The sequence below is a fragment of the Pocillopora verrucosa genome, chromosome 1 (assembly GCF_036669915.1).
Source record: "Pocillopora verrucosa isolate sample1 chromosome 1, ASM3666991v2, whole genome shotgun sequence".
Classification (NCBI taxonomy): domain Eukaryota; kingdom Metazoa; phylum Cnidaria; class Anthozoa; order Scleractinia; family Pocilloporidae; genus Pocillopora; species Pocillopora verrucosa.
The window spans coordinates 16,672,616-16,690,158 of NC_089312.1; the positions used below are offsets into that span (position 1 = coordinate 16,672,616).

General features: G+C 35.6%; 2 protein-coding genes across 2 annotated transcripts; both read right to left on the reverse strand.

Annotated features, from left to right (window-relative positions):
* Nucleotides 1–930: 930 nt before the first annotated feature.
* On the reverse strand, nucleotides 931–6,631 carry LOC131784081 (G-protein coupled receptor 157). Its single transcript, XM_059100863.2, has 3 exons — nucleotides 5,815–6,631; nucleotides 5,363–5,560; nucleotides 931–3,869 (listed from the first exon to the last, which is right to left on the reverse strand). The coding sequence occupies exons 1-3, from the start codon at nucleotides 6,469–6,471 to the stop codon at nucleotides 3,693–3,695; spliced, it is 1,032 nt and encodes a 343-aa protein (XP_058956846.2). The 5' UTR covers nucleotides 6,472–6,631; the 3' UTR covers nucleotides 931–3,692.
* A 306-nt stretch (nucleotides 6,632–6,937) lies between these two features.
* LOC131784086 (tetratricopeptide repeat protein 1) lies at nucleotides 6,938–13,731 on the reverse strand. Its single transcript, XM_059100868.2, has 8 exons — nucleotides 13,373–13,731; nucleotides 12,887–12,947; nucleotides 11,844–11,956; nucleotides 11,493–11,529; nucleotides 11,152–11,241; nucleotides 10,189–10,247; nucleotides 9,737–9,791; nucleotides 6,938–8,733 (listed from the first exon to the last, which is right to left on the reverse strand). The coding sequence occupies exons 1-8, from the start codon at nucleotides 13,721–13,723 to the stop codon at nucleotides 8,618–8,620; spliced, it is 882 nt and encodes a 293-aa protein (XP_058956851.1). The 5' UTR covers nucleotides 13,724–13,731; the 3' UTR covers nucleotides 6,938–8,617.
* Between the last annotated feature and the right edge of the window lie 3,812 nt (nucleotides 13,732–17,543).

Below are 17,543 nucleotides of genomic sequence, written 5' to 3' on the forward strand. Positions count from 1 at the left end.
TGTAGTTAACGAGTTATTATGCATTAATTATTTGTACATAAAAGTACAGTGACAGCAACTGCAATTAGAACACTTCTGCGGTGACAGCCAAGTCGCCAGTCGGAATAGTTTCTTTTGTCCCCGTCTCGTTCTTATTGAAGAGCAAAGGACGAAAATGAAAGAAAAAAAAAAAAAAGAACGCTTTGTACTTGTGGCTCCTGAAGCTTCACTGATTGGGCAGATGACTTCTAACACATTCGGTGATAGCTCTGTATCAGCTTTCGATTTCTTTGGAGTAAGCCGTCCGCATAGGTGGTCTGAAACACTGAGGGTTTTCGCATTTCCGTGTTTCATGTTTATTTTCACTGAGCACCCAATAAACCTTGAGCTTTGCGGGGGCAAGAGTGAATCCGTGCCACACCCTCAAAACATGACAGATTGGGGTGTTTTGCCTTTGTCAGTCCTAAAAAAAAAAAAACGTCCAGAATATCCTTTTGGGGAAAGGTGCATAATGATCATCCATGTTGGGCATAAAAAACTTCATGTTATGTAATAGGCGGGAACAGAGGAAGGTTCCAAGGAGTCCTGACCCCCTCTCCACACCCATCGGGCTTTGGTTATTTTTTTACTCCTTGTCTGACATCAAAATTCTAGCAATGAAAAGATAATATATTATACTTTTTTTTGCAAAATCACATGTCAGGGGGGGTTAGTCAGCGGGAAGGGCAATATCGAGATATAACGAGAGAATCCTGGGTGGAGACGGAGTAGGAGGGAGTGTTAATTTTGTTCCATGCTGTCAAAAGACATTTCTCACCAGCGAAGAAGGTTGGAAAAAATTAGATCTCCCGAGAATATTCGAACTCCAGATAGATCCAATTACGTGATAGGATGTTCTACCATCAAACTAGTGAGAACTCAGTCGCTAACAAGCTAGCTTTAATAAGCGTCCATTTATATTACACGTTGTTTCTAGTAACTGCCAACAATGGGATAGAAGGAAAAAAAGACTGAAAGGAGATGCTATCAAGAGATCAAAAGCGTAACTGAATTACATCCAAAATGTGGCCACGTTTAGCAAATCAAGTCCTGTTCAGTCCCCTAACCAAGAGGTTACTCTGAATCACCTCAAGATATGAAAAGAGATCTGTTTCAGTGCAAAGAATTGTTGATAATCTAAGAATTACGTATATTTATGTACACTTAATTTCTCCTGAATCAAAATATCTAAAATATCGACGACCTCAGCTGCAAAAGGAAGGAGTGAAAACACGTCATTTATCGTATATTGGTTAGTGTAACCCTCCGGCTCAGAAGAGAACACTCCTAATTAAAACTGTTTTTTTTTAACCCTGTATGGTCAACTTTATGCACATGCCCTATTATGATATTTAAAAATGTCAAGTAAATTTTCCACCTACAGTTTTTGGTTTCAAAAAGCCTCTTACTACTTTCATCGAATATTTGAATTCCTTTCCTACATTTTGCTCCACTGATGCAATCCCCCAAGATGTTTCATTCATGCCTCATTTTTACCTTATGATTTCATATCTGGCGCTTGAATTTTACAGAAAAGTGAGCGTGATTCATGAATTTATGAATCAGCGTGAGGCGTGATTTGCCTCCTGAAATATAAGACCGCGAATTTCAGATTTCCTAGCAACCCTCTATACAAGAAGAGAGATTTGAAGTTTTCCCTTTTATATACGTGGTGCGAGAATTTTTCTAAAATTTAAGACCTTCTCCCCTTTGCTACCCTCATTTCATAAGACATTTTTTTTTATCATTTTCCTCTGAGACTTCTTAATTTTTTTTTAGCATAAGCTATGATAATGTTAAACTGACTGCATGTAGTGATAAAAAATCATGCCAATTAATTTGCAAAATGAAACTTGTGTTGGACACAGAGTCTATTTCTTTACACCACCATGATACCAGGTCTTATTTTCAAGTAATTGGCCTCTACTGGAATATATTGAACAACCAGGCATGCAATGGCTACAACAGTCTCAGCCTCTCTCTTATCTTCCTGGTGAATAGGTAAAACAAAACAAAGTTGGCAAGACCCTGGCTGTTGTCTCCAGTAGCCCTAATATTCATTTGAATGAAAATTGGAAAAAGACAGAAAGACAATTATTTTTAAGTTCAGATTATTGTAATCACCAAGACAAATGGAAAGTTAATCATCTGCAGGATCTCAAGCCATTGGATGGACATACTAATACCATTTTGTCCACAATCAGGCAAGCATTGAATACTAAGTGAACCTAAAAATTGATAGAGTTGAAATGGAATTGGTGCCGAGGGCCGTACAATTAATAATAATAATTAATAGAATTTAATACTTATATAGTGCCATATACATATGAATATTATCTAATGTGCTTTAAAACAACTGAAATAAAATAAGTAAACCTAACAATTAAAAACTTAACATAAATTTGTATCTGCAGATCTCGCCATCATCAAAATTACTATCTCAAAATAATCTAATATTGAACAATACATGGCATTTAAAAACTAACATAAAATACTTTAAAAAGCTAAATATTGATTATAAATTATTGATGATATGATATATAGTAAAATGCCTAAATCCTTGATGGATTGATCAGTTCATCTGATGAGTACATAACACACTCTCATTGGTCAAGGATTGCATCATATCTCACTATAATCACTTTGCCTAAGGCGATTATGGCCCTCCTTTGCCATTATATCAAACAAGCACCCCCATTCTCCTCCAATTTCTTGAATAGTCTGGATATATGGAAAACCTGTTTATATTGCCACTTTATTAACAGCTTTTTAAGCTTGAACTACAGTGGAATCAGTACAAGAGAATAGTTCAAATCTATCCTGTTCTAGTTATTTCTATTTCTATTTTCTTGCACAGTTCCTTTATGTGTCATCTTTTCTTTCAATTTTTGTTCTAATGCTGCACAATCTCAATAAGCACCCCCCTTGATTAAGCACACTCCTTCCTATAACTGCCTTTCATTTTTAGCCAAAAGTTTAAGTGCCCAGGTACTTATTCTAGGAAATACAATATTTTGTATAAGTGCAGTTGAGGCTACATGTATTATTTTCCTTTTTATTTGTCTAGGATGCTAGAAGGAGGGCTAGGAATAAATAATCTGCCTCCCTTTATCATTGGTAACCCTAAATATGAACATCAAGGCATCCACTACAACCTACAAACTTAAATCTCCTAAACATCATGATATAAAACATGCTCTTATTAGATTGAGTTGGCCTTGACTTAAGGTTAGAGCTAGGGGGTCAACAAAGCCTTCACGTTTGCACATTAAAAATTGTTAGTCAAATAGGACATTTGAGAAAAGGTTAAAGAAAAATCCCCAACAAATATCTATTCAGAATTTAACAGAAGTTCTTAACAACCCTGATCCATCTTATCAACATATCAAGCATTAATGGTTTTTATCTGGTTTCTTCTCCATCTTTAACCACCTTTGTCATTAATTAAAGGGGTCAATGGAACAGAGGCCCGAGTGACTTTTGAGTTAAGCTCAACCTCTCCCTTTGTTTCATTAGAGAAACATACTGACAATAATTGTTTGGAGTGACAATCTGCCAGTTTATCAGAAATCACATTGGAATTTTGGTAGACCCATTCATCTACATAAGTTATCTTCCACCTACAACCAGGTCTCCAAAGAGTTTAAAAATATCTTTCCAGATAAAAAAAAAAACTAATCAACTGCTCCATAACATAAATTTGTACTCCTAGACAAGGGATCTTGTTCTGCAGAATATTTACAAAATGGTATAAACCTGCCACAACAATGTCTGAACTTGTTCCTAATCTTGACAGTAAATAAACAAAACAGAACAAAATCGGCAAATCCCTGACTGTTATCACCAATTCCCTGAAATTAAACAGGAATAATTAAAGTCATTTAGTAAAAAATACCTTTGAATACTTTAGTTCAATTTTACACATACTACATTGTTCAAAATTCTAACCATTTACACCTTAGAATCACATTATGACTTGATTACTGGAATACTTGTAAATGATAATCTGAGTTAACTGAAGTCTCTCCTTCTCTCCTATATATATATACCTACCATATTAGTGTGAGCTTTTAAACTCAATCTGTCAATGCAACTCCCATTTTACAGCCTTCCAAACCACTATATATTGAATGAATTATTTAATATATACAAAAGGGTCAACTGATGGCTTTACCTGAGCCAATGTTTCTATACTTTGGGTAATCATATCATTTCAAGTGCAATTTGGAATAAATAAGCACAAGTAAATTTTTTCAAAGACTAACAGAATTGCACGAGCCCATGGGGTGAGTGCAATTTCTGGCTTTTGAAAGAATTTACAAGTGCTTATTTATTCCAAATTGCATGAGAAAAATCATGTGATTATGTATTGATAATTTACATGAAAAAATAAGAGATAGATTATCATAATTATGCAGAGGCAAAGCCTGCACATCAAGTGCAAAAATAATTTATTCAAACAGTGCGTTTGGTCAAAACAACCACGTACAATCAAAACAATAATATACAATGATATTTTCACATCTTTAAGGCATAAAAAAGTTCAAAGTCTGGCTAAACAGTTCAAGGAATTGTTCAGTATGGTTTGTTACTTCTTTGGACTGAATTAACCCTCTTCTACATTGAATTACCTGAAAACTGCATATATCTTATCCAGTTAGAATTGAGTATTTTTGTCATGTATCTTATTAGAAACAACATCAAACTCTCCTCACGTTCAAAAAAGAGACAGGACAATCTAGTAGGAGAATCTTGCAGTCGATCAGGCTACAGCACTTCCATGCACCCCCTTCACTAATGGGGTTTAGTTAGAGGGTACTGGATGTGACTCATGGTCCAAACTCTGTAGACTTCAGATTTCTAGATTTATATTGTCTATTTAACAAACAGATTCCAAGTTGCCATGCGTCTGTTCAGTAATAGATCACAGATGACGTCAAAATGTGGTAAGAACAAAAAAGAGGCACATGAGGTGCAGCCGAGTGTGTCACTGATGTTCTTACCACATTTTGACGTCCTCTGTGATCTATTACTGAACAGACGCATGGCAACTTGGAATCTATTTGTTTTATATAATAAAGAATTAAAATATATAGAAAAAAAGTTTTAATGATGATGTCATCTATACATCTGTCCTCCAATAGATCATAAGTGAGAACCAATCAGAATGCATGCATAACTGAGCTTATTATATAATATCTAGAAATATGAAAAAGTTAAATGAGAAAATTTGAACTAAATTCTTTAGTTGTAAAATTCTGACAAGAAAAAATATCTGGATATATGTTGTCATTTTAATTCAACCACAAAGGAAACTTTAGAGGCAATCGAGTAGAGTACTTACATGGAGTATGATGAGCCATTTCAGCGCGGGTGGGTCACGCGGGTGATAAGCCAAGAAAAAAAAAAATCTTATGGTTCCCCAGATGCGTAACAAAATGAACACCACAGGGATAAATATTAATTTTAGTTCTGCCTTTCTTGCCACTTCAACTGATTTCAGAGTCAGAAAATGGCTTCCTGGAACAAATCCACAATTCAGCTATAAAGATGGAAAACAAAACAAAACAAAACTAAACAATAAGAAGAAATGTCTGTACTGTTCTACACCTACTGCACAGCCCTCTTTTCTGTAAAAGAGTAATTTTGTTACAATTCCGGTCTCCAATACTGACAGTGTTGATTGTGCGGACCCTATCAGGGGCAATTTGATGGGTGTGCTTACCAGTGGGTACTTGAATGTTATGGAAGAGAGGGATTGAGGCCGTGGAGTGGGGTCAAACGGGTAACACCTACCTCATGTTTGATTTGCAACTTAACCAAAACGCAGAACACGGAAATTGCAATGTATGCTAAGATTTCCCATCCCTTTCCAGCAATGGACATCCACAAAACAGTCCACCACCATGCTTTTCCACTTTCAGACTTGATCCAACACCATCCCGATGACACCATGTCCTGGGAGTTTCCTACTGCTTGTACCCCAAAGCCTACCGCCGCTATCACCACAGGAATTCCCCATGCCGTTACATGAAACAACCACATAGTGATTTTCTCCGTCCTCTCAGTAATTTTTTTGCAAATCGTCAAATAAAAATAAAGGGATAAATACACGGTCCAAAAGAAAGATGACAAAATGGCAGCGATGTTAACCGTTGCTTGGATTTCACAAGTTATTAGGTCGTTGTTCAAAAAGATGCCTATTATGTTGGAGCTGGCCACCAGGAGATCGCCAAACGATATAAAAACGATCATGAGACGAGATTTTGTTCTCACATCGGGCCACAGGCAGAACGTGATAATAATAGTTAAAGATCCCAGGATAGAAAGTGATGCTGCTGTAGTGGACAAGATCTGATCGAGAGGCTTCTCTGCGATTTGTACTTGTTTGTTGTCAGTTGTCGAAGAAACTTCGGTTGTAGTCAGCTGAAATACGCGAGAAATAACCACCATCCCCTTAAGTGCACACCCTTCAACTAACTTTTCGTATTCTTCTGATTAAATCAGTGCGTGATCTGGTCGTGTGAGATTTTGGAAGCCGGGAAATTACAGTTCCTTGTTGACGGTTGAAATTCACGCAACTTATCACGTGACGTTCCTTGGGCAGTGACCAAATGAAGGACGCGCGTGTGCTGTTTTGCCCGCGCGAGGATAGATCCCGCGACGATACGGGCCAATCCTCTAAATTTCCCCACTTAACCTTTTAACTCCCAGATCAAATTTGTAATTCTCCTTACTGGCAACCATACAATTCTTTCAAAGAATTCAGTACTGGATTGACTAGTTATCCCCAAATTTATATTTTTCTTTATTCTTATCACTTCTTTGGTTGATATTGTATCGATATTGTAAGGAGAAATTCTGTCTTGATCACTCATGGGAGCTAAAGGGTTAAAATGTTTAAATGGCAGAAATTTAAGACTAAAATACACTTTTTGGTGTGATCCAATGACAGCAATTGTAATCCTATATTTGTTCCTCTGGAGAACAGTTGTTAAAATCCAAAACTACTGCCTTTCCTATCTGTTTAATTTTACACAGTCTTAGGATTTCCATCCCATACATAAAAAAAGATGTACTAAAGGGGGCTGTATGAAATACACTTAGTAAAAAATTAGAAATTATAACATCTTGTGAGCACACTACTACAGTAAAGGATCAATTACCAATAAGCCCAATGTTTGCAATTCTTCCTGTATATCCCTCACTCTAAAGAGTGAATTAATTAGATGGCAGTGCAACACTTATGAAGGGAGACAAAGAGAAAATTAGGGGAAAGGGTAGAAAACCCAGGGAGGAAAGTAGGCAGAGAGAAGAGAATAAGAAGGTTGAACATAATAATGTGGGAGAAGAGTAGAAAAAGGCAGGGAGGAAAGTAAGGGCATGAGGCAGAGAGAAATAGAGAAGAGAGAGGCCATAAATGATTTGGGAGAAGGGTGGAAAGGAAGGGAGGAGAGTAGGCGGAGAGAACAGAAGGAGAAAGTTAAATAATGTGGGGGAAGAATGAAAAAGGCAGGGAGGAAAGTAAGGGCATGAGGCAGAGAGAAATAAAGGAGAGAGAGAGGCAATGAATTATGTAGGAGAAGGGTCAGAAGGAAGAGAAGAAAGTAGGCTGAGAGAACAGAAGGAGAAAGTTAAATAATGTGGGGGAAGAATGAAAAAGGCAGGGAGAAAAGTAAGGGCATGAGGCAGAGAGAAATAAAGGAGAGAGAGGCAATGAATTATGTAGGAGAAGGGTCAGAAGGAAGAGAAGAAAGTAGGCTGAGAGAACAGAAGGAGAAAGTTAAATAATGTGGGGGAAGAATGAAAAAGGCAGGGAGGAAAGTAAGGGCATGAGGCAGAGAGAAATAAAGGAGAGAGAGGCAATGAATTATGTAGGAGAAGGGTCAGAAGGAAGAGAAGAAAGTAGGCTGAGAGAACAGAAGGAGAAAGTTGAAGATAATAAAGTGGGGAAAGTGAAAAAGGCAGGGAGAAAAGTGACAAGGGAGGAAAAGAAAGAGTAGGGAAATAACAAGGAAGGTATGAGCAAATTGGCAAAGGCTTGTAAAAAGTGTTACCTCAACAGGAATGAAACTGCAACAATAACACCAGATTTTGGATCACAGAAAAACATTTATGAATTTGTTTCAGAAACAAACTGTGATCACATGTTTGAAAAACAAAATAGGAGGCAAGAGTTCTATGGTAAGTAACAAAGTAAAATATAATTATACCAGACTGCTCTTGAAAAACATCATCATTAAAAAAACTAAGTGCCACATTGTGGTGCCTTAATATAGTGCCATATTTTAGTGCCATGTTATACCATCACAATATGTCCCAAAAGCATAATGAACTTTCTAATATTTTGGAGCTGTTTTTCATAATTCAATTTTGAAGCAGGCCTGCTGTAACACAAGTCCTTTCTTCACTGCTATTACCCATTTTCCCTTATTGTTTGACTCAATGATAACATGTTCATGCTTGGATGTGTCTTTTAATAATTTGAGAAAAGCTCGGTCCACAATTTTATACCCTTGTCTACTCTCTTCCATCTATTTGTAGATGTGCTTGAAGAATCTCTAGACAGTCTACTTGAACTTTATTCAAGCCTTCTAAATTATTTTTGAAAATTAACCGAGTAGCCTCCAGAATTAGGATCCTGTTGAACCTTGAAATTGTCCGTAGACAGGCCGAAAGGCCGTAGAAAAACATTTCCTAAATCTTTGAGTTTCCCTAAACAAAAAAGAAATCAATGTCAACAAAGAATGAAAAACTGACATAGTATACAATAGATGCATGAGTTTGCAGTGTTCATGTCATGCATTTAAACAAAAACACGCAAACATCATTAAGCTTATAGCTATTTTTTTTCATGATTTACTTTTGTTTTCAAGATGGGGGTTTATTCCCCAATGCATGTAATCTGCTGACTTGAGGTATGGTTAATAAACTTTCCTAACAACAGGGTGGGCACCTTTTTAAGGTGGGCCCTTATTTGAAGTTGGGCACTTAATGGCACTAACAACTGCATCACTAAGTGGAGGTTGGGTGCCTGAAACATCCAGGAGCTTCCACTATTGGCAGCCAGCACCTAGATGGAGACTTTTTCCATGGCTGGCAAATTCTGGCAACCCAGCCATGAGCCCCCACACAAGAAAGAGAAACAGGCACCCATCACATTGAATAAACAGTGGAAATAGAGAGGGAAGGTGTAGCGAAAACTGCCTGGATGATGAGCTAGCATTCCTCACAACACCGCAAGTTCACACACAAAGCACATGCAAGAACACCTCAAACAAAGAGCACATGGAATTCTGATGCATGTGCATATGCAAAAAACTACTGACTCGTAGAGATTGCTAATGCTCTTTGTTGTTAACTCTGTTAAACTGCATTTAACTGCATTAAATACAATACATGCATCTACACAAAAACCATCAATTGCATGTAATTTTTCTCCAGCATGCACAAAACTACATTCCAAAAAATGACACCCCCTTGACATACATGTAGGTGCTGTACTTGTAATTGTGTCTAACTCACACAACTCCAAATCTTTGGAATTTCCCAAAAATTAAGTAGGGAAACTATTTGATGACTTTGGCAAGATGTACACTTGTACATGGTGTTCATTGTTATTGCAAGGGACACATGATGCAAGGGATACGTAATGCACACAATATTCAGCAAGTGCAAGTACCTTGTGAAAGGCATCAAAACTTTTTTTAACACATACCTATCATTTCCTCTTTCATTTTTTCATGCTTGACTTTTATTTGTTCAGGAAGTCTCTTCAGATAGTAAAGAAAAAAAAGAGAGTAAACATCTCATTGACATCAAATTGTCTGATCATTCTCACAAGTCTGTGATTCTCAGGAGTATATAGGTAATAAACAAGCAAATAAGGACAGATAAATGGTGTTTAGTAGTTCATAGCACTGTCAATAGACTACATGTAATGTGAGTTCACACATTCAGGAAAAGAAGCAAATTCACATTAAAGAGACATACCCCATAGTTAAATTGTAAGCGGAATGTTACTTGACTTAATTCTTGGTTTGAAAATTATTATAGACAATGTAAATGTAAGGTGAAAATCATGGTACATTGAGATAGCTTTCTTATATGGTAGCCACTCAGATGCATCCAAGTTAGTAAACATTCAGTAGACAATACAAAATCATTTACCATTAGTGCTTCTCTTGCCACATGAGATGAACGATCCATATCAAACACTTTCTGGTAATCTTGAAACAAATTGATCAAAAAATTCATTAACTTTCACCATACATTCTTAAGAATAAAAATATTATCTTTTACAGGATTTTTCTTGGGTTACAAATGGAAACAGGGAAATACACCCTTGATGCCTTTTTCAATAAAAAAAAGAAGGAACCAAACTAGAGAATGCAATCTAAAAAATACTGCCACCAAAAGGAGGGTTTTTCTTTTGAGTGCCATAATGCCAAAACCAAGGAAACCAATATGGACAATCAGAACGAGGGAGAAGCCAATAAGAACTCAAATTCAAAACAATCCAACTGCCTAAGAAACATTCAAATGCACGCAACAAAGTCAAGGTGGGTTTTGGTTTCTCACCTGACTGTTTGAGAAGAAGGTGTGAAGATTGAGGTAAATGCAAAACTAATTCAATTGGAGAGATGATTTAACCAGGCATTATAATTGTAAAAAAAGCCCCAGGAGTCCCACCTTGCAGGTGGACTAGACATTGTGTTGAGAAAATACAGAATTTATGAAAAAAAAAAGGCCACAACGATGCGTGAGAAAACATTTTCCTGAGTTTGTTTTGGGAGGACTCTTATCTAAGAAAGCTTTTCCTGCCAGAAGAGAATATTCAGCAATCCCCAAAAACTTGCAAGCCTCAATTTAAAAATTCCTTTTAACACTAGATTCACATGTCAAATAGCCACAAAAAAATGTGCATTGTATGCTTGTTATATAGGGTAATAAGTTTTTAGATGGTCTTGGGGAAAGGGGTTTAACCAGGTGTAACCTTTAGGTAAATTGGTTGTGGTGAAACAAAATAAATTGATAGGCAATCATCCTTCCTTGAAAATAAAAATACAAAACATTATATACTACCATCCACTTGTATATATGATACACTCAAATTTTATTAATAAATTTTACCCTCTAATGCCTCTTCTAATCTGTCCTCGTGTTCAAAGCACTGAGCTCTCCTGAGTCTAACTTTGAGGTAATCCGAGTTTAGGTCTAAGGCTAGACAGAGAAAAAAAACCCACAAGATTAATGCAGGAACTTGTAATTAAGCATGTCCATAGTAAAAGAACATCTGCAAGGTACATTGTATAAAGACAGTATCATTATTACTTTTTTTTGTTAGTACAGTATACCTGGTAATCATAAAATTGAACCTTTCATTCAGTCACAAAATTTAACTAAAATTTTTTTTAACCTACACTTGAAGAAAAAAAACTTATAAACTAAAATGTAAAATCAACAATCTCTACCTTTTGTACAGTCCTCTATTGCTTCTTTGTGTTGCTCCTATAAATAAAAACATTTCTTTGAATCAAGTATCAAGTTAAGCATGGCTAACCCACGTAAATATCAAGATTATTATCTGTAAAAGTTATACCTACTGTGCATAACAGATAACTTGATGAAAAAAATAACATTAGGTACAGTGCACATATTACTGTGTTATTGCAGAGAAATCAAACAAAAAAACTTTTTGTGTTCATTACCCAGCAATCATCAGAAGTCTTTTTCACACTGCATCCTATCCCTTAAATCATAATATTATTTCTGATAACCAATCATTATATAATATTATAGATCTCACAAAGGAGCAAACATACCATTTTAACCAGACAGGCTGCTCTGTTTGCATAAAATATGGATTTTTCCTTTGTAAAATCATTTGGACATATCTTTATTGCACTGGTGTACAGTTCTCTAGCTTCAGGATATTCTAAATAAAAAATAAAAGAAATGAAACATTGATGACCCTTAACATACATGTATATTCATATTCATAAATTAAAACAAGATGATAGAGTAAATAGAGTATTTTTCATATTTGGTAAGTGGAGCTGTACATGAGAACATTACTGTCAGTATCTTCTTTTTTTCTTGAAATCTGATAGAAAGATTGATGGCATCGCTGTTTTTATGCTAAACAAAACTTTTAAATTTAACCATTCATTAAATAAAATGGTATAAATAAAATAACTTTGTCCTAAAGAGAATAAAGGCTTGACATTTTGTTCTGTTTGGCATGCGGATAGCTGGTACATATTGCAATAAAAATAGAAATGCAAAAATACCTCAAGAACATGTCTTAATTTACTAGTGATCATAAGGGTTATTTTATCATCTCAGAGTACCATATACAAGTATGGCAGCCAAATTAACCCCATTTCAAGTGATTAGCAAGCTGTTAAACATACACCTGCTTGCGAAAAATATCTGGAGGTTACCATCATAAGCTAAAAAATATATCTTTTGTACTTTGTCATATCCAGATGTAGCAAAACATTCCTGATCCTCAAATATTTACATGACAAGAAGTCATGGCCGATAAATTTCCTTCTCAATAACTTCTATATCAATGATCTAGACTAGTATGTACCCCTAGTATATCACATCAATATTACATATGGTTGAGATAAAAAGACATGTCTAATGTAACTCTAGTCAATTCTGTTTAGAGTCTTGACTAAATTTAAGATGACATCAAGACTTTTACACAGTGTACAGTGTTGATCTTGACCCCAAACTACCTATCTTGAGGAAAAAATTGTGCTATATATCATTTAACAGTTCCGTGAGAAAATTTCTAGTGTTGATTAGCTAACAAGTACATTGCACAAATACTCACTTACCACAAATATTCACTTACCAGATCTTTTAAAATAATCATTGCCTTTTTCTTTAAATTCCTGTGCCTGTATTTTTCTTTCCTTAGTAAAACAAAATCAAGGTAAAAGAAAAAGTGAAAAGTGATTGTGCCCATAATCAATAAAAAGAAATCCAAGCTGAAGTTCTAATTCTTATCAGATAGCTCTGGTAATCTGAGACAAAATCTACAAATTGTACAACAACGTAGATTGGCACACTTTTTAATTACGCATACTTTGTGGTAAAATTTTTTGGAACCCCCTATACCATTCTTATCTTACAATCTTGACCCTTTTTTATATCAAATGTGCCTTCAGTTGTCACTTGTTATGCAATGCAAGCGCTAAGCTGATAAAATTAATTAATTTACTCAAACTGTGCTTACAGGCGTGGATGAAGCTGTATAACAGTATGTAAAATGTAAAAAAATCTTTTGAAACATGTACGGCCGTATAAATTGAAACTCAAAGAATTCTAAAATCCTTACCTCCTTTTCTTCAGGTGTTAACCTTTCTTCTTCCTCCGCTACCTCGTTTTTTCCCTCTTTCTCTTCTTCATTCGTATCTTCACTCGACTTCGCTTTACAAGAGTTAATTTTTTCATTTAAATCCTCAACTGCATCTTGAAATGTTTCACTTTCAGAATCTTCTCCAGAAACATTGTCAAACAACTCTTCAACTACCTGCGCGTTCGCAGAAAATTTAGACCTATTTTTTAAATGTTCTTCTTTTCTAACTTCTTCCACCGCGCACTGTTCATATTTTTCTCTATTCCCATCCAACCGTTCTTCAACAGATTTTCTTCCTTCTTCGGAATCTTCGTCCACCTTAGACGCCATATTGTGAGCGACTCAATCGGCGTCGTGTAATCAACTTGAAAGATGACATGATGTCAGCAAGCGTCAATTGCATCGCAGGCTCATACATATTGATCTAAATGTTTATTTATCATGCTTACTTGGAGGTGGTGTTTTCATTTTACTTCATTCATCAAATTAATTTTTCCGAAATCATGATAGCCTAGGATCGGAGTATCAAATACAATAGAAAATGTATATTTTAGAAAGCCAAAAATGGATTAAGTGTAAAACGTAGAAAAAATTTAACGATCAAAAGATGGCCAATTTCTTCGTTATAAACTATACATTTTAATCTTTGTATCTTGGTTACTGAAGATATGGCAAAGCAGAAACACGTACACCGTCAAACTGAACTAAAAATGTAATAACAGTTATGCGCTTATCGATTCTCGCGACGTCACAGTCATGCAGTGCTAGTTTGGCGTACTGAGAGCAGATTACGACAAAATTAATTTTTTTTTAGTTCATCGTTGTTCTCCTCACTGTTTTGTGTATTTTGACTCTTTTGTCCTATGTTTTTTTTGTATCTCTGCTTGTTTAATTCGGAAGGATAGAAAGAACACGATTGTATGGGTATTGCCAAGTGAAGATCGTTGGCAACACGATTCGACAAGAGAGCAAAAAGCAAAAATTACCCAGGGAAATGACCGAGCAAAGATGAAATCAATTACGTTAGCTAACTGATTTACATATTAAGACAACGACAAGATAAAACGTTGATAAAATCTGTTACTGCAGTTTTAGATATTGGAGTTCACACGGTAAATAGATGGCATAAAGCAGAAAGGAAACAGCTGGGGAAGGCAAAGAATAATCTTAACTTAGCCTTTTTGAATTCACAAAATCTCGATTTATTTTTCATCTTTCAAACCATGTTATTTATGAGACAATGAAAAAGAGCTTTTTGATGGTAGGTGATCAAGACCTGTAACAAGCGTCAAATTTGGAACTGTTGGCGTCAAAATCATTTTAAGTTACATTATAGCTAACAAATTTACATTACAAGTTCTACTCTATCACGTAACATGCAAGTGACGCGTTTGTGGCTAGTTCATTCTGATTGGTTGTCGATTACAAGAACGTTTGTAATACTGTTAGGTGTAAGTCACCGTGCTTGCTTACTAAAGAGCTTGGCATCTTGGACCTGAATAAACTTGGTAAGTACACATTTAATGTACTAGCGTGTATTGTTATTGATGTATCATGCAGTAAAATTCATGATAGGAAACCGTCTTATTCAAAGTGTCAAGGGAGCTTAGCGGCGGCAAAAAATGTGCGTGATTTTGAAAATGATGCCAAAAAAATAAAAGCCACTCAGGCAACAGTTGACAAGATAAAATTGGCTCTGGAAGAGAGATTCGTAATAAAAATATTTCTTTCAATGTTTCTTTCGATGTTTTTTTCAATATTTCTTTCATCCGAAACCAACTTGCTATTTTCGTGTTCTCTTTCGATGATGTATCGCCAACAGTCGGTCAGGATTCTGCCTTTGAGAAGCAGACCTGTGCAATCCGCTTTTTACTGAAGTGTTTTTCCGAGATAGGACTTGAGGAGATACAAGAAGAAATAAGACATCAGGTGAATTTCAGAGCTCACCTGTGTGTATATTTACACGGTATATAATACCTTAAGCGCGCCTATCTCACAAGTGATAAGCATGAATTGAAAAATGCTTGAAGCAAGCACATGGACATACTCAACACTTTTGAGTGAGCAAATATTCGAATCAAGATTTAAGCAAATAAATATTGTTGTTTGTTATCACGAATCGATATATTTTCCCAGTCCTGTCATGCAACAAAAGTCACAAAGATCCTTAAAACCAGATGAAACTGAGATAAAATTTGAAAACCTTTTCTTTGGATGTAAAATATTTACCATGCTATCAAAAATTTTAAAAAAATGCCAGAGGCTCAGAGGTCATTTTTCTTTTCAAAGTAGCCTCGAGCGATGGAATACAATTTTTTTAGTTTTGTTTATAGAAGCAAAGTACTAGAATATTTTGATCATGATTATTTAAAGTCCAAAATATTTTCGGGGCATCAGGGCATCTACAGGGTATATTAATTACATGACTGTAATATTTCACTATATCCTGCCCTAACTTGATATTTATCGATCGCCTCTTTATCCGATGCTTTACGTCAGTAGTGGAAACCGACAGCAGAAATGATTGTTACATGGTTACGTGCAGTTTCCTAGCAAGGTTGTGACAAATCAGGCTTTACATTAGGAGACATATAAATCGTAACTTGGCACCTTTACCAGTAATTTAGTAAACAGTAATTGGAATGAATAACCGACGCATAGCAGAATCCTAATTTTGTCCTAATTTTCACTTGTTTAAGTTCTTAGCTCATACGCTCGTTTGGCCTGCACTGCAACTAATTCATAACTCTTTATAATCCATAACATATAAAAATTCTACTATGTAATTAATTTTGTTGCAGTGTTAGTTTGCTAAAAAAGCATGTTGTGAGTACTCTTGGTTAAGACAAATAAAACCACTACCCAGCAAAGTAACCTACTTGTCTCATTTATAATTGTTTCAGTATTTCTTTAACGGTAAAGCGACGCTAATACACGTAGCTGTCAAAATATTTGTAAGATTTTGAATCGTAGACTATTTCTCTTGGTGTTTCAATTGCATCACAAATTATCCTTCCTAAATTCAGGTTATGTTCAGCTCTAAAATGTTTTTATACTTCTTCAAATCTATTTGGAGATCACCTGTCCTTACATTATACTTCACCCTTAGGGAAAATAAAGAACTTTATTGCTCTTGAGGCCATTAGCTAACGATTGTTATTTTTTGTAACCCCTTGCGGAAGTTTTAAGGACTTTTTTAAAAGCAATATTATTTTTTGGCTGACGTGGGAGATAAGGCAAATACGGAGCTCTCACGCTCTAATGAAACTGTCTAAAAAAAAGGTGTTTCCTCTAATGATCATCAAGGTTCACTCGCGATATTCATGAGTAGGCAAGTAAAGGAAGGAAACACAAAGGGAGGGTAGAATAAAAGAGGAGGAGAAAAACGAGAGTCTACAGTTTACGGAAACGGCCAAGGAAATAAGAGGGTAAATATGTTATGGGTGGGAAGTGTTTATCCACAAAGCAAAACATGATTCTACGAAGTTCTTCACTTCTGGCTCCAGTTAATACCTTTTCACATTAGTTTTAAGGCCCTTGAAACGCTAGAGTTATAATTCAGTGTGTAAGTCATTTATGACAATTGAATACTTGAACGGAGATATTAGAGCCCAAAAAACAGTGACTGAATATTTATTTACCGCACGGCATGATATTGTAGAGAGCTAGAGAGTCACGCGACGAAAAAACGGTATTACGCCCGCGCCGCCGCAACTTGGAAGTTCAATAACAGACCCAAAATATTATTTAAAATCTTCTGAGCCAGTAGACGTAAAAAAACTGAAATAGTTCAAAACTGGGGTCGAGGAGATCATAGCTAATTCTTAGAAGTTGAAAGGATTTAGGAATAGAATATACGGAAAAGCGGAGAGGTTCTATGTTTTGCCCTCTTGAAGAACCTATATCTAGTAATAAAAGCGTTTCTCTTAATTAAAGTAAACAACCATACAAATGGAAGGAAAACCATTCTCTCAGCAGATCTAGATTTACCCAACAATTTTGACTTTCACACTTCTGCGGGCATTATTCATCATTTTAGGTAACTTTCTCCAGATTGGGTTGGTCTTTGATTGTAATTCAGTAATATTTGCTAGGCAGTTTTTTTTCTGTAACATGAGACAATTTTGAGAACTGAAAGTGGTTAAAAAAA

Bases quoted from the DNA above. Each gene is read 5' to 3' on its own strand.
- LOC131784086 (XM_059100868.2), bottom strand. From the start codon at position 13,723: ATGGCGTCTAAGGTGGACGAAGATTCCGAAGAAGGAAGAAAATCTGTT. The intron at 11,242-11,492 runs GTAGAGATTGTT...TTCTCTGTCTAG, and splicing joins AATAGAGGACTGTACAAAAG to CCTTAGACCTAAACTCGGAT. The intron at 10,248-11,151 runs GTAAAATTTATT...ATTTGTTTCAAG, and splicing joins ATTAGAAGAGGCATTAGAGG to ATTACCAGAAAGTGTTTGAT.
- LOC131784081 (XM_059100863.2), bottom strand. From the start codon at position 6,471: ATGGTGGTTATTTCTCGCGTATTTCAGCTGACTACAACCGAAGTTTCT. The intron at 5,561-5,814 runs GTAGGTGTTACC...CCATCTTTATAG, and splicing joins AGTTGCAAATCAAACATGAG to CTGAATTGTGGATTTGTTCC. The intron at 3,870-5,362 runs GTAAGTACTCTA...GTTTAATTTCAG, and splicing joins AATGGCTCATCATACTCCAT to GGAATTGGTGATAACAGTCA.